Source organism: Eleutherodactylus coqui, chromosome 1, assembly GCF_035609145.1.
Source record: "Eleutherodactylus coqui strain aEleCoq1 chromosome 1, aEleCoq1.hap1, whole genome shotgun sequence".
Lineage (NCBI taxonomy): Eukaryota > Metazoa > Chordata > Amphibia > Anura > Eleutherodactylidae > Eleutherodactylus > Eleutherodactylus coqui.
The window spans coordinates 298,203,646-298,229,030 of record NC_089837.1 but is presented as its reverse complement, the minus strand read 5'-3'; the positions used below and the strand labels follow the sequence as shown (position 1 = coordinate 298,229,030).

Below are 25,385 nucleotides of genomic sequence, written 5' to 3'. Positions count from 1 at the left end.
GACTGTGCCTTCTTGTGTGGAGCTCCAGGATGGAAGAGGCTGAGCAATTGCCTTGTGTGTGCACTGGGCCCAATTCACCCACGCCTTCTTGCTGTTGACCTGCAGGACTGACAGAGTGGAGGAACCACCATTCAGTGCTGAGTGCCCATCTTCCAATTGTGAGTGTTGACTGTTAGAGAGCTGGAGAGAGAGAGAAGGAGAGTGGCCGGGGACAGAACCCTACAGATAATTTGACTGTGGACTCGTCTATTATCCTGTGAATTCTCCCTGTCACACCACTTTTGTGTTCTTCACCATTTTTACTGCTGGTGTGCATGAAGTTGGACTGTAAATAGTTCTGCAAGTAAACAAGCTTACCCAACTATTCCCAGTTCTGCTCTACAAAGTTATCCCTGTGTGTGGACTCTTTATTTAACGATCTGGATTTACTGCAGAGGCTGGAACAGTGGCGTCACAAGTGACAAGAGAATCTTAAGGTAAACCACTACTTGGGTTACCCTGTGAAACTCCCCCAGCAGTAACTTGGACAGGTCCCGTGCTACTCCCAGGGGAGGAGATGGTAGAGGCCCGTGACAAGGCCTCAATCTACCCCGCTATCTCCACGGCTGTGGGCCCGCTCCTTGGACGCTGCAATTGATTCATATTATATGAGTTCAAAGATAGTAGAATTAAAACTAGCTAATTGCCCAGTAGTAATTATTATACATAAAAATATTACATAAATTCTTTCTGGTGGTGCTGAGAGACTTAGTCTATTATAGCTATACATAAGACAGCAGTGTTGGACTAGTGTTAGGATAAGATTTTGGTGTTGCTGTACAGTGTTATTTCCTCCCAGCATAGCATTATTGCATTTTACTAAGAAGTTCCACTTTTGTCCAAGAAGCATTGTGAGGATCTAGGTGGTCTCTAGCAAATTTAAGGCAAACGCAATGTCTTTTTACACAGCAGTACCTTCCGCCATGATGTCCTTCCATGAACATAATTTTTGTTTTGTGTTTTTCTAATTGTGGACGCATGAACAGAGGTTTTGGAATTTGTGGAGTGTTCTGTTTGTGGGTATTTTGCTATTTCCCATGAATTCTTTCTTACCTCTTTCAGAATTGCCAGTTGTGCTGTGGAGTGATCTTAAAAGAGTTGTTCAGATCCCAATAATTGATGAAATGTCCAGAGAAAAGCTCATCAACAGTGTTGAACACTCAGGATATCCACTGATCAGTGTTTGCTGGACTGCTGTGTTGATGTGTGGTGCCAAAAGCACACAACTCTATACAAACCACAGTGACCCGGCATGGTATTGCCTTGTGTATGGAGATGTATGCTTTCAGCATACATCGGCCCTCCACAAATAGCTGATCACTGGGGATCCTGTTAATCAGCTATTAATGACCTATCCAGTAGCAGTTCTGAATAGAAAATATTCATGGGGATTTTACTTTGACACATACTACATACCTAAACATTGTTACAAACCAAGTGCACCCCTTCATGGTACTCATAATGGTATTCTCTAATGGCAAAGGCCTCCTTCAGTAGGACAATGTGCCTTGATACACTGCAAAAAGTGTTCAGGAATCATTTGAGGAACATGGTAGAGATTGAGGTGTTGACTTGGCCTCTAAGTTTCCCAAATCTCAGTGCGATTGAGCATATGTGGGATATGCTGGTAAAGAAGTCTGATGAATGGAGACCCCACGCTGCAACTAATAGAACTGAAAGGATCTGTCGCTAACATCTTGGTTACAGAAACCAAGTTCTTAAACTTCTTGGAAGGTCACTATAACTGCAGTACAGCATCTTCTTACAAAAATCACAGAACAAACTGCTGCCTGTCTTATGAATAAAGCATAACTTTTATTAACTTACTAAAAACAACACAAATAATAGAAAAATGGAAGCACTTACATGTAGTCTATTACACCTTATTGTGGCCACTGACAATGCAAAGCTTCCAATGTGAAAAGGGCGACTCCATGCAAGATACTGACTCTGAATAACCCTATTTTTACCCTATAATAAGCGAGTAGAGATAAGCGAGCGTGCTCATTTAAGGCTGCTGCTCGAGCGAGTAGCAGTCTTATCGAGTAACTGTGTACTCGCCCAAGCAGCATGCGGGGGGAGGGACAGATCTCTTTCAGTCTCCCCCTGGCGCCCCCCCCCCCATGCTGCTCCATCGAGTACACAGTTACTCGATAAGACTGCTACTCGCTCGAGCAGCAGCCTTAAACGAGCACATTCGCTCATCTCTATAAGCGAGCATAAAAGGGTGAAATCCAATAAAAAGAGAAAAGGACTTGAAAGCTGAAATTAGTTGATATTATACAACACTGGAAAGTATCATACAATGTTATAATGCAAGTACCATACAATGCTAAAATACAACACTACTAAAACTTTAAGTATTATGATTGCCACAATCATAGAATCTCTCTCACTTAGAGTGTGGTAAAAATCATAATTGATAGTATATAACCAAAATTGATTCAAATGGCACTCCCAAAATGCTAATTGCTATTAAAAACAACCAACCTATACCCCAGGTTGAAAGATCCATGACACTTATACAGTATTATCAAATATAGAATCGGAAAAACCTGCGTGTTTCATCAACAAATGATGCTGGCTGATCAGGGACCCACAAAATTTAGTGTTACAGCTTTAAAATAAAAAAGATCATCCATATCACTTTTTAAATTCTGATATATAATATTCAACATAGCAAGTCATGAACTAAATGCATAATACTTATATCATTTTCCAATGCATAATAATGCTATTTCTAAATCGTACAATAATAAATAAATTTGATATGAAGATATGGGGCCAAAAATAAAGCTATTCCCAGATCTTGTAACCATAGACAAGCTCCAAAATCAAAACACCAGATGTCAAGATATAGGGCCCACCATCAAACAATTCTCATTCCCAACACTATAGATACACTCATCCCTTGGAAAAAAAATGATATAAACCCGTTTGATGATGATGTGATGTGAACCACGCTTACAAGTGAACTTGGTGACATCTTTTTGCCAGACACCACCTCCAGAGGCCCTGATGGGTCGTAATTGTTTCAGCAGCACAATGAGGGCCTCCACAATATTAGACAGGTAGCTTTGATGTTAATGATATTTCGGCCGTGGACAGGAGGCCTAAAGCTTATCACACAGTTGAAGTCATAAGTTAGGATGTCATAAACCTAGGATGCATTCACTAAAGCTCCTATTTATCCTCTCCACAGATTCGATGTCAGCAAACTACAGTTTAAGATGTTGTGTAGGTTATCTACTTTGTACATGACACGAGTGATTTTTCCAACAAATGTTTGCCAACAGAGCATTTATTTTATAATTCACTATATCACAATACCAATGGGTCAGGAGATTACATACACCAAGTTGACTGTGCCTTTAAATACCTTGGAAAATTCCAGAAAACGCTGTCATGGCTTTAGAAACTTGTGATAGGCTAATTGACATGATTTGAATAAATTGTAGGTGTGCATGTGGCCGTATTTGAAGGCTTACCTTTAAGGCCTACTTACCTCTTTCCTTGACAATGTGGGAAAATCAAAAGAAATCAGCTAACACATCAGAACAAGCATTGGGGACCTCCACAGGGTTGGTACATCCTTGGGAGCAATTTCCAAATGCTTGAAAGTACCATGTTAATCTACTCAAATGATAATCTGTAATTTAAACACGATGTAACCGTGTAGCCTCCTGGGGATGAACGTACTTTGGTGCGAAAAATACAATTCAATGCAAGCACAATAACAAAAAACTAATGAAGTATCTGCATCAATAGTAAAACATGCCCTATATTGACATGACATAAAAGGCTGCTCAGCAAGAAAGAAGCTCCAAAACTGTCATTAAAAAGCCAGGTTACAGTTTGCAGCTGCACATGCGGATAAAGATCTGACATTTTGGGGAAATGTGCTCTGATCTGATGAAACACAAACTTAACTGTTTGACTATAATGACCATTGTTACTTATCGTGTTATATATACTGTAATGTTGGGTGCTTGCAGAAGACTCGCCATAAAGGGTTAAGGGTGCTATAGAGTCGAACTGGATGAGGCACCAAAAATTGTGCCAGAATTCCTGCGTACACCAAGATTTGGCGCAGCAAATCTGAATATGTTCACTGGAAACTTTCTGGATGCATAATGTCCTGATATAAAAAGGACAAATTCATGCTGCAAAGTAAGTTAAGCATTAGCTGGACAGAGGCAGACAAAGCTGCTGACTGTGAGGGAAGGCATGCAGAGACTGCTAAGAGAACAGAAGAAGATGAGCTGTTGCTGAGCTGAGGCTGAGGATGTTGGGGATGGTGCCGCCAGGAGCAGTGAAGAACAGTCACTCCGCAGGTCAGGAGTGAGTGGAGCGCCACAACTTCGACAAGCACTTGTGAGAAGACTGTCTGAGGAGTGGAGAAAAGCACTCTTGACCTCCATGCAATGCTGTAGGGCTGCTGGGGTCAGTAGAAACTACGCCCCCTATGCTACAAGCTGTAAGTGAGGCTGACCTCAAAGGGACACTGGATGTGCATGCCAGAGAGGAGTAAAGAAAAAATTTTGGTACCATGTTAGCCAGTAGAGCTAAATGTGATTGTTCCCAGCAAGAGAAACCAAGTAATCTTGTAGATATAATACCTTTTAATGGCTAACAAATAAATATATGATGTTATAGCGAGCTTTCAAACCTCTTGGGGTTCTTCCTCAGGCTTAAAATAAGTTAGTTAGCAGGCCTGCTGTAGAAAATAGGGCTTATACTAAGGACACTGATATTTCTGTGTGGTTTCTGATGCTCAAGCCTAGTTCACAGACACAGTTATTTGTTTACCAGAGGAGAGTCAAATATCTTAAGGAGACATCGCGTGTATACTGTAATTGGCCTGTTTAATAGACTGTATTGGAATGTTAATTCCTAAAGGGAAGCTGTGAATCTTATTTTGCAAGCTGTATTTCTCCAAGATGGTGCTGTTATTAGCAAAGTGCATTGATATTGTTCACAGTGTTTTACTGTTATTATGAATTTCCCACAAGATGCTACCATTCTTACGTTATAGTTAGTAATAGGTAGTGCTTAGGTACTAGAGATGAGCGAGCATACTCGGTAAGGCAATATACTCGAGAGAGAGCATCGACTTTTTCGAGTACCTGCTGGCTCGTCCCTGAAGATTCGGGGGGGGGGGGGGTGCGGGGGTGAGCGGGGGGTTGTTGAGGGGATCGAGAGGGAGAGAGAAAGAGGAATCGCTCTTACTCTCCTCCCCGCTCCCCCTCGCTGTCCCCGACCCCCACGGCCCCCCCGAATCTTCAGGGACGAGACAGCAGGTACTCGAAAAAGGCGATGCTCTCTCGAGTATATCGCCTTACCGAGTATGCTCTCTCATCTCTATTAGGTACCCGAAGGTAAAAGTTTAATTGTTTAATCACTATCATTCTATTGTTCTCTTTTATTTTCCTGTTCTCAAATAAATATTGTATATTTTGGTTAGTTCATCTGCTGCATTATATCCTGAATCTTGCGCTACACCTCCACCCGCGACATGTTCATAAAATCTTCATTATTCTTGAGCATGGCACTGTCAGTAGGATTTGCAATCTTCTGTTGTTTTTAGTCAAAATGCAAAATAATGTTTTATCATTTTAATATATTTTATTTTCAAATAGAAAAATATACCAAGTCAACTTGTACTGTTCAGACTATACACACACACGCACACACATACACACACACAGAGTAGGCAAGGGTTTAGGAATTTTCTGCTGGGACAGTCGTGGGGACAGTTGGGCCAACGGGCCCTAAAGTGCTGACAGAGAATTCTTGGGCATAATTGCACCATGTTAGCCATAGCAACACAATCCGAGCTAAATTTTGTTTGCTTATCCTTTTATTTGGCACATAAGGGATTTCATGTTCATTGAATATTGTTGCCATAGAAGTCTTGTTACAAACAAATTTCTGAGCCTGTCTCTCAAAACACCTATGTGGTAATGATGCTCCAAATATGTATCTGCCATGCAATTGGTGGTTTGATATCTCTCTAGAAAATGAACAATTTCTTCAAGCAGCTATGTGGTATCTGTCACAAATTCACATTTAAGAACACTCGGACACATCAACTATGCACTATACATTAAAAACGTAATGACGAAAAATAGCATGTTGGTATTTCACTTGGGTAAACATGCAGATATTCATATGTAAGCAAAGTAAAAGCACATGCCATGCAGGGTGGGCATCCATATCCAACCCAGTGCGATTTATGAGACATGGATTACATTATCAATTCAGAGAAGGATATATTTGCAAAGCTTGTTAAATTCCCACTTATGCCCTCCAGCATGTAGAATTATGGTTTATTTAAAGAATAACTGCACTTTCTAAAAACATTTTACATGCTATAAGGCCATGTCAAAAGTTTGGATCGCTGGTAGTTCAGCTGCTGAAACACCCACCAATCCATAGAATTAACCCTTTCCAATCCAATTTGTATCCTGGTTTTCCTAGGGGGCTTACTCTTTTTCTACCGTTATACAACGGCGCTATATGCTGGTTAAAGCCAGTACTGCATGAGGTGAGACATTAGATAGGCACCAACAGCAGAGAGGCTGGCAATATACAGTAAGAGAACCCCAACGGATGTCTTCCAACATTGGAGCTGTACAGCCTTGACTCATAATGTCTTCAGAGGTCAGACAGTGGATTGGAAAGGGTTAAGTAGCTGAAGCGTTTATCCGAGCACTGTCACTGCTCGCTAGCTGAAGATGGGCTCAATAGAAAGCCTATGGGCTCGACTTCAGCTAGTAAGCAGTGACAGTGCTCGGATAAATGCTTCAGCTGACTTGTTATAGCGATAAGTGGGGGTCTTAGCAGCCAGATCCTCGGTGATCAAAACGTTTGAAGGCCTCTATGACGTTTAAAACTTTTTAAAAAGTGCAGTCACACTTCAAAGTTTTGGCCACCAAAGTCAATTAAAAGCCAAAATAAAGTTTACCTCCAATTTAAATGTGCAAAAACTCATATAGGAAGAAATTGCATTGTTTCCAATAATATGGCATTCCCTAATACATTAGCTTGAGTGTTCATAAGCAGCAGGAGCAATTCTAAGATAAAGCAGGGAAGAAACAGGGGATTTGCTTTCCCTTCAGACTTTATGTGTCAGGTCAGAATTGCTCCTTTCTGTAACCTGTATGGACAGGATACAAACTCTTTGCCACTTTGTGTGTCCTGCACTGTAAAAAGCTCTGTTTGACGAGTATAATTTCCCCGTCATTGTGTTTTTACTAACAGAAATCAACATTTCTGTTCATGACAGATTAACATATTCTATGATGGACAAGCATTTTAATTTAGGCATATTTCTAAGGATACTATAGTTTTGCTCCAGTGCAAAAAAAACCATAATAGTCATGATTAAAAATATCTTACCATTTGGGTTCTACAATTCCTATGCAGACTTTTGCGTCTCCATTGTTACAGACTACACACAAATTCTGTGAATAGTCAGATCCTGCAAGCCATGCATTCCTCCATGTCTTCAACCTCCTTGTTATGCTAACCTACTTCACGAGAGGCCAAATGGAAGGGAGTAAAATATAACTGCATGAACAGGTTGAATTTTGTAACCCTGTAGTTGCATAAGTCTATATATGAGCTCTAGATGCAAAATTGGCTAGGAATTTTTTTAAATCAAGATTACTTACAAAATCGCTGCCTTCTTTATTTTAGATGCACTGGAGCAAAAAAAAATAGTAGCAAAGGTACAGATATTCCTTAAATAATTTTCTTATGTATTCATGTAGCTTCACCAACTGTAACCCATCACTCTAGGCTTGTGGATGGAACACGATACAACATTTGGTAGCAAAATGATTTTTCCAATCCCTGTACTTAGCTTCAAGCAGCTGACAAAATGTTTAAAAGACATTGCTTATATATCAAGCACCACACAAAATACATGAGTTCGTCCATGACATCATATATAAACATTTCTACTGTACATAACTAGACAGAGTTCTTGTTACCTTAGGCATTGGCAGAGACAGGCAGGTTCATATGTGTATTATTTTGTTAATAATATCTATACTTAAATTCTGCAAGATTATGAGAGATCTGCAATCCTGTACACAATGAAATTGCGTAGCTTTGTGTATAACTTCCTGTGCATGTGTGTTATAAGTGCCAGCATTGTCAGTCTCATATCATCATTCGTTGAGAAGTTGATTCACCACCTCCCTCTTTCATGAGATCAGGACTGTGTAAGATGTTGTTACAGAATAGGAAGAAAGTCCCAGGAGACTATGGGATGGGAATGGTAGTGAGGTGCATGCAGGGTACTCAGTAGAGCCGTGAAAATGGAGAAGAGGCTATTTTTGCATGTCACACTGCAAGAGAAGCACTATGGAGGGGTCACTCTTTGCTGCCTCTTTAAATTCTTCCAGGGTGATTTGATCATCTCTGTCCTTGTCCATCTTTGTGAAGATTTTGTCAACTCTCTGCTGTGGAGTTAGGCCATCCTGATTCATGCGCATCATAATTACTGTGCCAACCATTTTATAAATGGCCTAAGGTTAAATGGAGAGAAAGAAAAGATTCAACAACCTGCAATTTATTAGTTTATTATTTGCTAAAATGTATATAGATATTATAAATTCCATTCTGCAACACTGTAGCTATTTATAACAGGAACAAATTAGTCTGCCAAAAATACCCCTTTGGGAATACCCACAATACATGATCTATTCTTCCTACAACTATTATCTCATCTCATTCTCAACAGATGCAGGATTAAAAAGGAACCAAAACTACGTGAGGCTGCGCTTACATATAATAAAACACAGAATTTAAAAATAAAAGAGATGACCGCTATGTGTAAGTCAATAGTCACACTAGTTATAATGGATGCCATCGCATTGTAATGGATCTGTCATATATCAGATCAAAATGGCAATTCTTGGACCCTGCTGACGTAAAATGTGGTCTTTCAAGTTCTGTCAAGGTTTCTATAATATAGAAAAATCTGAAAGCTGTGCTATATTTGCCATCAAAAGTGATGGACTCACCCACAGGTGTAAGCAGAGCCATAAAAGGTAAGGGTAAAGTCCCCTGGTGCAAGCACAGAGTCATGACTGACTGCTCGGGTGACGTCACATTGTTCTTGCGGGATGGTTTGCCATTGCCTTCCACAGTCATCTTTACCCCCCAGCAGGCTGGGTACTCATTTTACTGACCTCGGAAGGATGAATGAATGCATCAAGCCACAACCTTCAGGTTGTGAGCAAGAGCTTCGGACTGCATTTCTGCTGCCCTAACACTCTGCACCACACGAGGCTAATAAAGCCTTAAATTGGACCTGTAAAAATAATAAACCTTCTTTATGTAGTTTTTTGTAGTATGTGAAGGAAATATTTTTACCAGTGGCACTTTGTTACCTGTATAACTGCATTTTACTTGTGTGCTGGCACAGGAGCGGGCACGTCAGCACGGCCCCTCCCAGAATGCCCTTTTCAATCTAGAATGCTGGCATCTCTAGGCAATGGCTATGGATTCCCCTTGACAACAAGTGTATAACGAACAAGTAAAAAAAGAGAATAAGAGCTGGGAACAGAGCTACAAGGAAGCACACAAGACAAATGTGGCTATACGGGTAATAAAGTGCTAATGGTAAAAAATATTTCCTTCAGATTAGTAAATTATAAAAATGACCAGGCTGATGACCTTAAGAATTTTTTTCCTGTAAAACTATTCCCATCCTAGCATAATATCACTGGGTGTGAATCACCTACCCTCACCTACAATCATTCCAATAATGAATGCGTCCCTTTTCACAGCAGTATTTGTATATCTGTTGTTTGGGCCATCTTCAGAGTCAAAGAAAGAAAATACTGGAACTGCCAAATCATGTTGGACATGAGTGGTGCCAGACGGACCTCACTGACTAAAATGAGATCTGTCTGGCTTCTGGCATGCTGGCCGAAATGTTACTGACTGAAGTAGTGCAGCACGCTAATTCATTCAGGATTTAACGCTGGTCTGCATTGGGGGTTTGTGACGTGGAGAACAGATTTTCCGTGCTAGAGCAGACAGAATCCAGGACAGATGAATATAAACTTAGTTATCGTTTTTGGCCATAGTCGGCAAATTTTAAAGGAAAAAAATATATATATATATATATTTACTTATTTACATACACGCAATATCTCACAAAAGCCTTTTGAAGTGGTTTCCTGGTGTGAAAATATTCTTGGACTAACACTAGAATAGGCCATCAATATCAACTCTGTGGGGTTCGACTCCAAACAACCTCTCCAATCAGCTACTTGTATGGGACAGATTTACATTAAGCTGCAATACGGATCACTTATCAGCAGGGGCTCACAGTCACCTATCTGATACTGATAGCCTATCCTCATCATACAGTATATATCACCCTCTTAGCACCTCCATCATAAATAAAGAGAGAAACCCCTATTGTTCTGTCTATATTGCCATCTGCAGCAATAGTGCCAGTAACCACCCAAACATTTCTTGGCGAGCTGACTATTTTCAGGACTAATTGTGTTTAATTTATCATGGCATCTGAAAATTGGTTTTGTAGAAGAGGGAGATTGCAGCCTGCCTACATTTCTTTGCTGAATGGCTCTAGAAAATTCCCTCTGTCTAAGGGCTCTTTCCCGCAAGTGGATATATGGTGACGGTGCTTTTATGTTTTCACACCTACTCTGTATAAGTGCCCGAATTGGCTTTTTTTCGTGATCACGGCCAGCGTTTTCTCATCCATTCACATGACTGCGAGCGCCGTTTTTAGTGAAAAAATACGCCACACCCCAGAAAACCCTCACTATGTAGAGGAACCTGTAAGCTTTTCGCAGCGTAGGACGCTGCAAAAAAGCCTCCCCCTCCCTTCTCTTTCCCTGCTCTAATAGGAGTCTATTGGTCCCACTGGCATATATTGGCCAAAACATAGTTCCAGAACTATGTTTTGGCTGAGCGTATATGCGCCGGCCGCGTATATGTTCTTTTTTTCGCGCTGCCAGCGCATTTACATGCTGTGTATTCGCCCGTGTTAACGGCTGCATTGGAAATCAATGCTTCAAATGGGTACCGTATGTGTGCCCTGGGTGTGAAAACGCGGCTCATATGCAATTTTAGCGTGTGAAAAGATCGCATCTAACAGAACCAATGGTTTCCTATGGAAACATTCAGATAAAAGAATTTTGAACGTGCAAAAAAACCCCGCACCTAACAAAGATAGGACATGCATGTGGAAAGCTTGCATCTAAGGTCCGTGCTGCCAGAAAAGATAGGAAGGAACTGACCTATCTTTGGTGCGAGTTGCGCAGGAGTTTCCATTGACGCCTATGGAAGCTGGATAACATGCACCATGCAGTTCCTAATCCTGTGAACGGGCAATTTAACGGCTAATTAAGCTTGAGACTTAATAGCTGGAAATTCCCAGTTCACACGATTTTTAGTGCAGATTAGCTGCAATCATTTCACGCAGCTATAATGCGCTAAAACCACGTTCGTCTGAATGAGTCCTTATATGGAGATGTCAGGGCTATAAATGGCATTCGATGGCTGTGAGGTCCCATTTACAGATTTCTCATTGAGGCCCAGCAGTTTCAGGTAATTGCATAAAATATTGTTTATTTTGCTGTAGCTCTATAAACATTTAGCTTGCATTTAGAATTCCACACCAGGGTGTCGCTAGCACTATAGATCTGTGTCATGTGCCCTGAATCACCACACTGCGCCGCCTGCGCCTGGTCAGCTACAGTGTCTACAGGAAAGAAGACCGCTGTGCCGATCAAGGGATCAGATGAGTATAATGTTTGCTTTTTTCTCTAGGCTACTCAACGGGGGCATTATTGGTATATAAGGGAGAGCAGGGGCACTCCAGAGGGTGATTATTGTATTACGAAGGATGCTATTACTATGTAAGGGGGCTATCCATGAGGCAATATTGTATATGGAGAACATTATTATTACATAAGGGGGGATCTCCAGATGGGCATTATGGTATATGGAGAACATTATTGTATAAGGGCGGATCTCCCAGAGGTATTATTGCATATGGAGGGCATTTTCTTTATAGTGTGTGTGTGTGGGGGGGGGAGCATTATTATTATATAAGGTGGGATCTCCAGGGGGGGGGGGGGCATTTTTGTATATGAATATTACTATTATTATTATTATTATATAATGGGGATCTCCCTTGGGAAGGGAATTATTATATAAGGGGGATCATTGGGGGGCATTATTCTATATGGAGGACATTATTATTATATGGTGGGACTCTCTAGGGGGCATTATTCTATATAGAGGACATTATTATATTATATAATGGGGGTCTCCAGGGAACATTATTCTATGTGGAGGACATTATTTTATAAATAGGCTCTGAATGGGGCACTATTCTATAAGGGGGGTATCCAGGTGGTCATTATTATATAAAGCGTCTCGATCGGATGAATGAATAGTTATTAGAAAATGAGTAGCTTTTTATTTTACCCATGCAGCATACCATTCGGCAAACTCACAATTGACTAATTTTCTGCAGTGTCCAAATACTTTTGTCCATATAGTGTGTGTGAAGAGGGCCTTATCTCTCTGCATGTGTTTACTCATATTTTCCCAACTGAAATACAGTCCTCACTTTTATGTTTCATACCTCAATAATCTCCAGCATTTCCAGTCTTGTAATCTTCCCATCTCCATCTAAATCATACATCTCGAATGCCCAGTTCAGCTTCTGCTCAAAACTCCCACGTGATGTGACACTCAAAGCGCAGATAAATTCCCGGAAATCAATAGTACCATCCCCGTTCTTGTCAAATGTACGAAAGGCATGCTGAGCAAATTTGGAAGCATCACCATATGGAAAAAACTGTAGAAACAATATAAGCAGATACATGTTTAAATGTATGTAGTGCTCAAATAAATTAGGTGAACACTTAAACCACACATTACTTCTCGATGAATGAAAGATTCAAGTTGAAAATCTTTACTGATACAAAATGTGGAATTCGTTGAACAAAGTGCATATCAACGGTCAGTGGAAACCAAAATGATCAACCAATTGAGGGCTGGACTCCAAATCACCCAGAAAATCAATCTGAATGAATTTAATCATGGCAACTCTAATTTGATGCAGTAGTGTTTATGGCCTCCATGTGCCTGACAATATGCAAGCCACCTGTTGAGTTCCTTCAAAACTGTGTGCAAGTGCACCTAAAAAATTGATGCTGTTTTGAAGATCACAAAGCAAATATTGATCTGATTTAGTTATCTATGTTCCCTCACTTTGCATTTTAATTGACAAAAATTAAGTATAAACACTTCTATTGAAAGCATTCTTACTTGTAGCATTTTTCCACACCTGCTTAAAATTATTGCATAGTACTGTATATGTATATATTACATAGAGTAGATAGACAGATAGATAGATAGATAGAGAGATAGATAGATAGATAGATAGATAGATTTATATTGCATTAGGAAAGTTCTTAGACCCTTCCACTTTTTTTTTACGTTTAGTTATGTTGTGGTCTTGTGCAAATGAAAACAAAAATCCTTTTTTCCCCATCATTCTGCACTCAATACCTCATGATGACAAGCTGAAAACAGTATGTTAGAAATCTTTGTAAACTTTTTAAAGGGGAAAAACTAAGATTTTGTATAGCCATAAGTATTCAGACCCTTTGGTATGACACTTGAAATTTAGCTCTGGGGCCTCACATATTTCTTGATCATCTTTGAAATGTTTCTACACCTTGATTAGAGTCCATCTGTGCTAAATTTACTTGATTGGACATAATTTTAAAAGACACATGCTCTATATAAGGTCTCACAGCTCAGAATGCATATCAGAGCCAAAATCAAGCTATGAAGGGGAAGAACTGCCTATAGAGCTCAGAGACAGGATTGTGTGGAGGCATAGATCTGGAGAATGCTACAAAAAAATTTCTGCTGCACTGAAAATTCCCAAGACAACAGTGGCCTCCATATTACTTACATGAAAGAAATTTAGAACAACCAGGACTCTTCCTAGAGCTGCCGACCCACCAAACTTATAATCATGGAAGAAGAGCTTCGGTAAGAGAGGTGAGCAAGAAGCCAATGGTCACTCTGGCTGAGGTCCAAAGATCCTGAGTGCAGATGGGAAAGACTTCCAGAAAACCAACACTCACTTCAGCACTCCACCAATCTGTGCTTTATGGTAGAGTGGCCAGAAAGAAGCCTCTCCTCAGCAAAAGACACATGAAAGCCCACCTGGAGTTTGCCAAAAAGCACTTAAAGGACTCTCGGACTTTGAGAAACAGCATTCTGTGGACTGATGAGACGAAGTTTTAACATGTGGGGCTCAATTCTAGCATTATGTCTGGAGGAAATCAAGCACTGCTCTTAACCTTCCCAATACCATCCCTTTAGTGAAGCTTGGTGGTGGTAGCATCATGCTATGGGGTGTTTTTCAGTGGCTGGTCAGGGCTGATGGAAAACTGAATAAAGCAAAGTACAGAGATATTCCAAATGAAAACCTGATCCAGAGAGCAAGGAACCTCAAACGAGGAAGAAGGTCCACCTTCCAACAAGGCAATTAACCCAAATACACAGCGCAGACAACACAGGAGTGGCTTATGGACAACTCTATGAATATTCTTGAGCGGCACCAGCTATAGCCCTGACTTAACCCAACTGAACATCTCTAAAGAAACCTGAAAATGGCTGTCCACAGACATTCCCAATCAAACCTGTCACAGTTTGAGAGGAAATGAATGGCGAAAAATCCCCAAATCCTGGTGTGCAAACCCTGTGGCATCATAAGACTGGAGGCTATAATAGCTGCCAAAGGTGCTTCAACAAAGTACTGAGTATAGAGTCTGCATACTTATATCCATGCAAAATCTTAGGTTTTAATTTTAAAAAATTACATAGATTTCAAACGTTCTGTTTTCACTTTGTCATCATGAGGTATTGAGTGCAGAATGATGAGGAAAAACCTGATTTTTTTATTTACACAAGACCACAACATAACCAAATGTTCAAAAGTGGAAGGGTCTGAAAACTTTCTGAATGCGCTGTATCTATACCTTAAAATGGGAAGATGAAACAATACCTCTATAGCACCACCTACTGGAAGGCAGCGTTCATTCAAGTCAGGCTTTTTAACAAGCCTTATAACTATGTAAGGCTGGGTTCACACGTGGCGTATTCCCGCCGTAAATCCCGCGGTTTGGCCACAGCAAAAACCGCGAGATTTCCGCCGGGAGAAGCGCCGCGGCGGCTTTGAAGCGGCCCGGCGGCTTGCTTTTCCGTTGCGGACGGCGCTCCCATAGAGGAGCGCGTGGCCGCGACGAAAGTAAACAATAAACAGACATGCTGCATCTTTTGAAACTGCGGTGGCCGCAGCCACGGTTTCAGCCGGACTTACCGCAGCGGATTGGCCGTCCCGTGTGGACAAGATTTCTAAGAAATCACGTCCACATGGCTGGCTAATCCCGAGATTAGCGGTCGCGGGCGGATTTGCCGCGGCAAAACTGCGGCAAATCCGCCCTGTGTGAACCCAGCCTTAAAGTCTCACTCGAAGGAATACTGGCTTCCAATATGTGGCGCTGTAGAGGTATTGTTTCATCTTCTATTTGCATATTTCTCATAGAAGCATGCATGCCGTTCAAGTCTCCTTACCTTCGAGGTGCTCTGCCTAAGGAGAAATTATACCCTTCCTGATCCATGCATGTGTATGTATATACATATATATATATATATATACATATATATATATATATATATATATATATATATATATATATATATATACATATATATATATATATATATATATATATATATATATATATATATATATATATTGACAGAATGACAAGAGTTGTAGTCGATGGAAGGTATAATTCTCCAAGAGCCCTGTCATTCTGTTAAGTAGCAGGGAACAGACTCACCTGTGAGATAATTAATGAGTAGCTCTGGTGGATGGATGTTAAAAGGCAAACCCCTGTCCTGGAGACACAGACAGCCAAAGCTGTGGGAGCTTCTAACCTGTAAAAACCCCTCTGTGGGTACCGATCTTAAAATTGGATTTGTTTTGTTTATGCGGTAAGGCCACTCTCACACATGCGGTCGTTTTGCTGCGATTATACTTTTGTTTTTGTACACAGGTTCCTGCCTCTGAAAGCATATTTTAGCGCACCCCATCATTGTGATGGGTGATGAGGTGTGCTAAAAGTAAAATAGAGCAGACAGCGCTCGAAAATCGAGGTGTCTTCGAGTGCATATCCACAAGGCCCCATTGAAATTAATGGGAGTGTTATTTCGCATTTTGAATGCCGCGGTAAAAAGCGCATGTGTGAGAGTAGCCTTAGGCTTGAAGGGGGTAGTCCATCAGTCAGTGGTGAGGGACATTTATGTAAAGTTAGACCAAACAGGCAGGTTTTATTTTATGTTTAAATGGCTGATGTCTGTACTAATGTACTCTAAAGTTGAAGGGCAATCCACAGCTCTTTCGTATATATATATATATATATATATATATATATATATATATATATTGATGGGAATGAGCCATGTGTGTGTATGTATATGTATACATGCAGTATATATAATGTACATATGTACAGTATGTGTTTCATTTTTAAGTTTTCAAACAGATTTTGGCAGTATGATCAATTTAGTGGTCATGGGTATAACATGGGCAGCATGTGTGGTCATAAATACCTTAATATACAGCTGCTGGAATTCTTGTAGGTTAAGGATGCCAGATGGGCAGTCCTTCAGGAATCCTTTATACCAGTGCTTCAGTTCTTGCTCTGTAAATTCTGTGCTCTGCACCAAATCTTGCAGCATCTCTGGAGCGAGCTTGCTGTTTGGTTTTCCCATTTCGGCAGTATAAAGGCTTGAAACAAAATAGCGTGTAAAGATAATTGAGAAAACTGTTTTACATTTTTGTGGTTAGTCATTAGCTCTAAAATTTAAAGGTTTAGTAACAAGGGCCTTGTTTTCTTCTGAAACTGAGCTTGCTCTTTTACATGGGTGCTGTCAGGCATTGTAGCTCATCTGCATTCAATGTACAAGGCTGAGTTGCAATACGTGCCACAGCCCCTGTACACAGGTGGTACTGTTTCTGGAAAAAAGACCCTTGTGTCTAATCCTGGACAACCATTAATCTTTGTAAACCATATTTAGTTTGTGGTTGCTTTATTTGATGTGCAAGAATGAGCCCATGACAATACATTAGATTGTGGTAATTCTAAACAAAAAATACCTCTTAAGCCTGGTTTAGACACAACAATGATTAACGCTCAAAAAATCTTTTGAGCTATTTTTGAGCGATAATCGTTGGGTGCTTTTTTACAGCGCAAGGTGATCGCTCAAGCGTTGAGCGATCACCTTGCACTCTGAGCAGAGGATGCAGAAGACAAGCGGGCCGCTTGTCTTCTGCATCCAGCTGTTCTTCGCTTGGAGCGCCCGGCTGTTATACAGACGAGCGCTCCGAGCGGGTGATGAAGAACACAGCCGGACCGCTGTGTTCTTCATACCCCGCCTGTCTTCAGGGAGCGGGATACAGCTGAAACAATAGTATCAGGTGTATCCCGCTGTGAATTCCTGATAACTGATCGCTGATCTTTCAGCATGCTGAGAGATCAGCGATCGCTTAACGGAAACTGCATGATGTCAGTGCAGTTAAGACACAACGATTATCACTCAAAAGATGGCTTTGAGCGATTCTTGAGCGGAAATCGTTGTGTCTAAAACAGCCTTTACAAGCGAGTTTACAAACAGTACATCACATAATAGCATCAATCACAGTTCATCATTATGAACTATCTAGCAATATGGTGGATTCTGAAAGGCTGGTGCTTAGTGGGATTTGATTTTTAATATCTTGCGGTGTATGCTGCAAAGTCAATACTGAGACCTATAAAGCTGTTGACCCCAATAATTCAAAGGTGATTACATCCTCTATAATAATTCTTTAGTGCTAAAAAATAGCTTAAGGTCAGGAGAGTTGGATATTTTTTGTACCGTTACAGACAGTTTATTATTATAAAATAATGTATGCTGTCATGTTCATATAGGGATTATACATATATGCCTGCACAGCCTTGCATATGTCCTAAAAGGACCACCTAATATCACAATGCAGGGGAACAATACTTGGCCTGCATGTATGCATACAATAATGTCCAACCAGAACGGTGAATACCAGGACATGAAAACATGACAAACTGAAATATACAAAGACATTTTAATAAACAAGACGAGAATAACAATATAAATAATAAAACATCAACAATGTATCTGACCCTGGTCTAATGGAAAAGGGGAGACCTGCCTACAAGCGGATTAGTCGTCCTGACAAGTCAGGAACCTAGGGTTCTCCCTAGGGCCTCATGTCCACGTGGAAAATCAGGCCCGTTACGGATTCTCCATCGAGAATCTGTAGCGGGTCCCTCCTGCCCCGCGGACATGAGCGCTAAAAATAAGAATTAACTCACCTCTCGCACGCTCTGGATCTTCCCTTTGTCGCGGCCGGATCTTCTTTCTTCAGCCCGGCGGATGTGCACGGCACATCGGTTGCGTCCCGCGGGCTTGCGCCGGCCAGAAGAAAAAAGATCCGGCCGCGACGGAGAGAAGATGAAGCCGCGAAGAAGGGAAGATCCGGAGCAGGTGAGTAAATTCCGATTTTGGTCTCCTGCGGATCCGGACGGCTTCCATAGGCTTCAATAGAAGCCTGCGGGAGCCTTCCCCGTGGGAGACCCGCACGAAAATGGAGCATGGTCCATTTTTTTTCATGCTCCATTTTTTTTAAAATCACTTTTATTGACCATCCGCGGGTATTTATCTACCCGCGGGTGGTCAATGCATCCCTATGGGGTGCGGATCCTCATGCGGGTGATCCACTGCGGATCTTAAATCATATTTTGCCCGTGGACATGAGGCCTAAGTGGCAGAAAGGAGCAGTGGTACAAATGTTACAATGCTCCAGCTTAGCAGTACAACAAAGTTCAGACCAGAAGAAGATAGAACATAATACAGACAGGATATATACCTCAAACAATGACACAACAAATACTTCAGACTCAGATCAAACAGGCAACTAACCAAACAGCATGAATGCAGACCAACAACCAGACAGGCAGAACTGGAACCAAACAAACCAACAGAGCCCTGAACAGTGTGCATGTTAACACAAGGATCTGGACAGAAAAATAACTAGCACCCTTTGTCAAGAAGAACTGGAATATATGTGTACAGACCCAAGGTTATTGGCTGGCTGGGCTAATCCACCCTACAGTCAACCAAGTTCATTTACAGTTGCAGAGTCTTATTAATAATAATAATCTTTATTTGTATAGCGCCAACTTATTCCACAGCGCTTTCGAGGCACATGGGGAACACAAACTATACGAAATTTACAGAAATTACAAAAGTTACATGTGGTATTCAATTATTTGGAAACAAAGGGGGTAGGGTGATACAGAAGGTACAGGGGCAGAAGGTGGAGCAAGGGGAAACTCAGCAATGTGACGATAACATGCGATATACAGTTTTCAGGACACAGACGGGGTGGGGGTAGTGCAGGAGGTACGGGGCAGGAAATGTACATGATAAGCAAAAGGGGAAAGCTATGCAGGGGGCACATTGTGGGGACTAGTTCAGGAGGTTTGGTATGCTTCCATGAAGAGGTGTGTCTTTAAGGTGCATCTGACGTTCCGTGCGTCTGGGATTGTCCGTGTGTTTTGGGGTAGAGCGAGTTTTGCTCCTGTGAGTGCATAATACCACAATAACCAGGAGCAGAAGCTGACACGTCGTGATATATGCATATGTTGGAATTTTACGTGCCCTAAAGCCCAGTTAAAAAGTAGCGAAACAGCAGGTTGCAGCCACCACAAAATATGCCATCACTGAATATATAAATTTTGAATTGAATGATATTTACTACGCATATAGATTTGGGATTCCTAGGGCACATTTTGATTAAACTGTGAGAATCTATCTGCCAACGATAAGGTGACCTCTTCAGATGGGGTCCCATGCTGGCAGACTCACCTTTCTTTAGGTCTAAGTATCCAAAATTAAGTTAGAGGAGGTAGGATCCAGCTCTAGATAAGATCAGCCTGTCACTGCAAATGTGACCCGCTAAAAAATTATACTATATTAATATAGATGTTAAAAACACACCAAACACTTACATGACTGACAAATCAGTTTAATTAGGAATTGGGACACCAAACACAGGTACAATGATAAATATATAAAGCTGCGTTCACACGTGCTGTTAGGCTCAGTCTATGGTTTCTGTCTCTTTGCTTCATTTTTGGAGGAGAGAGAAACTGAAAAAAAAATGGATCCTTTTTTTCTACATAGACTTCAATGGGGTTTCAAAAAAGTGGAAAGCAAACGGAAAGGCTTCAGTTTGCTTCCATTTCAACAGGTTTCCATTTTTTTCTACAGAAATATAATACTACTAACTGTGGAGGTATTTCCCCAAAAAAGGTGTCCCCACTCAATGGTGGCTGTCACCTAATATGTAGTTATAATTCCCTATATAAATGCTATTTCTTGCTGGGAACATCAGGGGGACAAAATAATGAATTCTGAAAACCCTCACTCCTGGCATACTGACATCCAGATGGTAGACACCATAATTGCGCCCATTTACGGGATATTTAAACATCAGATGGGTCCACCTAACTCCACAATTAACCAATAGAAGTATTCCTAATGCCATGCTAACTTAATGCAATTACGTCATATGTGCACATGCACAAATATACTAGCACGCAGGCGCTCAATGGACAGACTCATAATTCAGTAAAGTGAACAAAAATTTGCAAGTGTAAACAAAGATTCCTAAAAGCGAGGGTAAATGTAAAATATATAACACAGGCAAAACACAATATGAATAATAATAATCAGTACGTTTGCACCAATACCATCTTATTACTGAGCTGGAGGAAGGACACAATTGTATTTAGAGAAGAGGAATCTAAATGGACATCACAGATTATTTTCATTTTATTGACGATGTCTTTCTCTTATGGAATGGTACTAATGAATCTTTCAAAAGATTTGTCATATATCTTAACCAAAATGACATCGGAATGAGTTTTACAAGTGAAATTAATTTTAATCGGTTGACATTTCTGGATGTGAAGATAGAAAGGATGAATTAAAAGGCCTCAGAACTAATATCCTCCTACATTGGGAAAGTCATCACCATGATCAGTGAGGAGTGGTATTCCTAAAAGACACAACTGCTCCTCAACAGGCATATTTAGAGAGCAAGAATCTGATTTAGGAGACTTAAAGGCAAAGGGAATATGCTGATAGGGTTCTTCATCAGGCTTAGAAGTGGCCATAAGAACTGACAAAGCAGAAGTATTTACACAAAAAATGAAGAGTGAGGATAAGGTGTCCATCTAATTAATAACATATGATGACAGGACGGGTCAAGTTTTGGAGATACTCAAAAAAATATTGGGGTATTCTTAAGAACGATAAGGACTTGAGTGTCCTTATCTCAGATCATCCTGCTTTAACCTTTAGAAGTGGAAGATCACTACAAGACAGATTAGTCCACAGCCACTACCAGGGTCCTAAACTGGGAAAATGTTTCGTGGTAAATCTACTGCATGCCGATTTATAGATCAATCAAAAAAGATTGCTGGTAGCAATGGAGGAGAATTTTATATACTTGATTTTTGTAATTGCAGTACGGAAGGTGTCATCTATATCTACTCTTGTTCCTGTCCAGTAGACATCAGTTGAGAAGGACAATTGGAGAACATCTGGAGAACATTCAACATAAAAGGGATTCCCCATAGCTAGAGATTTATGGTCACATTATAATGGGGATACCAAATCTTTGAAAATTGAGATTGTTAGAAGGTTACCTAGGGATGGGGGGGAAGAGGGGCGGGTGACTTGGATAAATAAATTCTTCAGAAGAAAATCAAATGGATATATGGGATCAAATCATTGATTTCACTGGGTCTTAATGAGATGCTTTCTTTTGCTGGTTTTTGTAACCTTCTGGTTGATGTTTGGTTCTTTATTATTGACCTGCCTTTATGTGTAGGGCAAGGATATGCCCACTTTATAACATTATGCATGGACATGCAGCATGCCTTATCATATATAACTTGGATTGCATATTAGGCATTCCTTTATACCCAGTTATGTACATCCATTTATGGGACCACACCTATCTTCCACTTTTAAAGTCTTCTATGTATGCGTCAATGCTTTGGTAACTAGTATAGGCATAAAAGAAGTATTCTATTCTTTATTTGTTATCTGGTGTTATTATCGTGGTCAATTTTAAGCGTACTGATTGTTATTGGTTATACTATGTTTTACCTGCATTATATAGCTCAAGTTTGCGTTCGCTTTTTAAGAATCTTTGTTTGCATTACACTTATGAATATTTGTTCACTGAAACGAATTGTGAGTTTTTCCATTGCACGCTATGATATTCACGAATACGCATGTATAAAGTAATTAGATTATGCTAGCATTGGGGGGTTTTGTTTGCCTTCCTCTGGATCAACAAGGGGGGTGGAAACAGGCTGAACTAGATGGACATTGTCTCCCTTCAGCCTAAAGTACTATGTTACTATGGCATTAGGAATGATTCTATTGGCTAATTGTGGAGTAAGGCAGACCCATCTGATGCTTAAATATCCCGCAAATGGACAGAATTATGGCGTCGTCTATTTAGGTGTCAGCATCACAGGATTGAGGATGATCAGAATTCCTCATCCTTTTGCTTCTCTTTTGTTCCCCTGATAATCCCAGCAAGAAATCGCTTGGGTGAAATGCGTTGGGTATTTTTTTTTAATTGAGCATTTATATAGGGCACTATAGGGTGCATATCAGGTGACAGCCACCATTGAGGGAGGACACTCTTTCTGGGGCAACCACCACACAGTTAGGTATATTTATTGCTTTATTTTGACATTTTTATAAAGCTCCACATATCACTGGAAATCTGAATTATCCTGACCCTTAGGCTGCCTGTCCACAGGCGTTGCGATATCCTGCCGCCGGTGAGCATGAGCCATCTGACAGATCTCCGCGGTGAGCCTATCTGACAGATAGGCTCACCTCGGAGAATCGCGGCAATTTGTGGCATGCTGCGATTTGCCGCCCATGAGCGGAGAATCGCTATGATTCTTCGCTCATGGACAGGGGGTTGCGTTGCTATGGAAAGCGTGCACTGCATTCCCTACGGCTGGATTATCGCCGCGTGGAACGCAATGCAAAAACGCCTGTGGACAGGCAGCCTTACTTGGTAGGGTCCACTTAATTGTGAGTTATATACCATTGTACCTGTGTATATATTAGTGTCCTATATTCTTATATATATGTTCATGATTATACTTATTAGTCATATAAGTGTTTTGGGGTGATTTAATATTTATATAAAGTATAACTTTTTAGGGGTCAACTGTGCTATGATAGGTGGTTTATTGAAGATGGCTCTGAATCTTATTATATGCAGTGATTTGTTTTTTAAAATCAGCCTGGCACAAAGGGAAGTACATGATCAAAGCAGGGGAAGCCACATGTACAATGCAGAAAATAAGATTAGATTGCACATCCAAAGCAAAGTGAAATAAATGTATGCAGGTGCATGATACCGTGGAAGCAATTCAAAATTCATATGTTCAATGCTGAGATATTTCTTGGGGCCTACAGAGTGTAATTTTTTATTTCCTTTTGTAGTGCAGCCACAGTACAGTGAGTGCACGTTTATATTTTTATTGCACTTGTTTTGGATGCCCTGTCTAACCTTGTTTTCTAGGGCCCAGTTTGGGCCGGGTGAACCACTAGAACCACACCACTAACATAGTGAAACCATTAATGCAAAACATGTTTTGCCAAAGGGTGCCTATTTTAAAGACATAGTTCTAAGAAATGTTACTTGGAACTGCTTGTATCAAGAATTATATTTTAGTTTCCAGTATATTATTTTTCATTTCAGTCATTTGGGAAATCATGCCACAAAAATCCAAGGCTAAGACATTCATAGCAAAGATTTTATGAAGTCCCATTCATGTCCATTTAAAATCTTACCTGTTATGACTGCCTCATCGCGCGACTTTTAGCACCACGTGCAAGGATTTTTGGGGAAAAGCGTGAGGGGGCACTAGAAATATAAGCTCTTCCCTGAAAATAAGCCCTAGCTGCAGAGAAATTTTTTTAAAAAGAATACATTGCCTAAGAAGCGCTGTCCAGCTCTGGCCCCGTCTTTTTCTCCATCCCCAGCACTGGTCTTCAGCATCTCTTCTGGCCAGGGAGAAGACGGGCCTCCAGGCAGCACTGCCTCTGATTGGCTGAGTGCTGTGACGCTCAGCCAATCTGAGCCAGTACTCGATGAAGCAATCACAACCGTTCATTGACTGTGACTGATTCATCAAGTGCTGGTTCTGATTGGCTGAGCTATGGCCCTCAGCCAATCAGAGTCAGTGCTTTCTGGAGGCAGGGATTTTCCAATCCCTGGCCAGAATAGATGCTGAAGACAACTGCCAGGGACCAGGGAGAAGACGTGTCAGAACTGACAAAGCTTCTTAGGTGATGTATATGTTTTTAAAATTTTTTATGCAGCTAGGGCTTAGCTAATTTTGCAGTAGGATTTCCTACTGTCAATGTTGTATTGCACAGCACGAAAACTGCGTTTTCGTGCAATGCGATGTAACACAAAAGAAGGCTCTATAGGGAAACATGAGCTAGAAAAAAAAATCACAAATAGCGACTGTATAGAGCATACCGCAATTTTGTAGTCTTGCAATGTCGCAGGCTACAAAATATCACTCATGTTGAAGAAGCCACAGGAAAGCATGGGCTCTACATACTTGCGATTTGTAGCACTGTTGCATTGTGACAAAATCTCTCGATAAAGTTGCCTGTGTGGATGCAGCCTAATTGTAACCTTGAAAGGTGGCTCTAGTACCCTATTGTACCACCTCTTGCTTGGATGCAAGATGTGATAAGGCGGGCATGGAGGTATACAGATTTTGTATGGTATCCTGCAGCATATCGCTCCACATTTGCTGTAACTAAGCCTCTAGATCGTACAAACTTGTAGGCTTTTGAAGTTGGCGTCCGACATGGTCCCAGACATGTTCTATTGGTGATAAATCTGGGGACCGGGCAGCCACAGAAATCTGACATTGTTGGGGAGACATTCCTGTGACCCCCTTGCTCTGTGCAGCTGAGCATTATCCTGCTGGAAAATGCCTCTTGGAAGCCGCCATGAGAGGAACACAAGAGGCTGCAGGATGTCCTGAACATATCACTGAGCTGTCATTGTCCTTCATACCACTATTAGGGGTGACTGAATATCGTAT

At 40.9% G+C, this 25,385-nt stretch overlaps 2 protein-coding genes across 2 annotated transcripts in view; one reads left to right on the top strand and one right to left on the bottom strand.

Annotated features, from left to right (window-relative positions):
* Window positions 1-5,692: 5,692 nt before the first annotated feature.
* The window catches only part of HPCAL4 (hippocalcin like 4), a 34,507-nt gene continuing 14,814 nt past the window's right edge, over window positions 5,693-25,385 (bottom strand). Inside the window, exons 2-4 of the mRNA XM_066574329.1 lie at window positions 16,744-16,921; window positions 12,686-12,901; window positions 5,693-8,576 (exon numbers count right to left, since the gene is read on the bottom strand). Coding sequence (XP_066430426.1) covers window positions 8,379-8,576; window positions 12,686-12,901; window positions 16,744-16,905 — 576 coding nt within the window. The 5' untranslated portion in view covers window positions 16,906-16,921 and the 3' untranslated portion in view covers window positions 5,693-8,378. The remainder of the gene's footprint in view (window positions 8,577-12,685; window positions 12,902-16,743; window positions 16,922-25,385) is intronic.
* Window positions 11,819-25,385, top strand: part of LOC136573095 (CYFIP-related Rac1 interactor A-like) — a 119,208-nt gene continuing 105,641 nt past the window's right edge. The window contains exon 1 of the mRNA XM_066574264.1: window positions 11,819-11,837. Within this exon, the coding sequence (XP_066430361.1) occupies window positions 11,834-11,837 (4 nt within the window). The 5' untranslated portion in view covers window positions 11,819-11,833. The remainder of the gene's footprint in view (window positions 11,838-25,385) is intronic.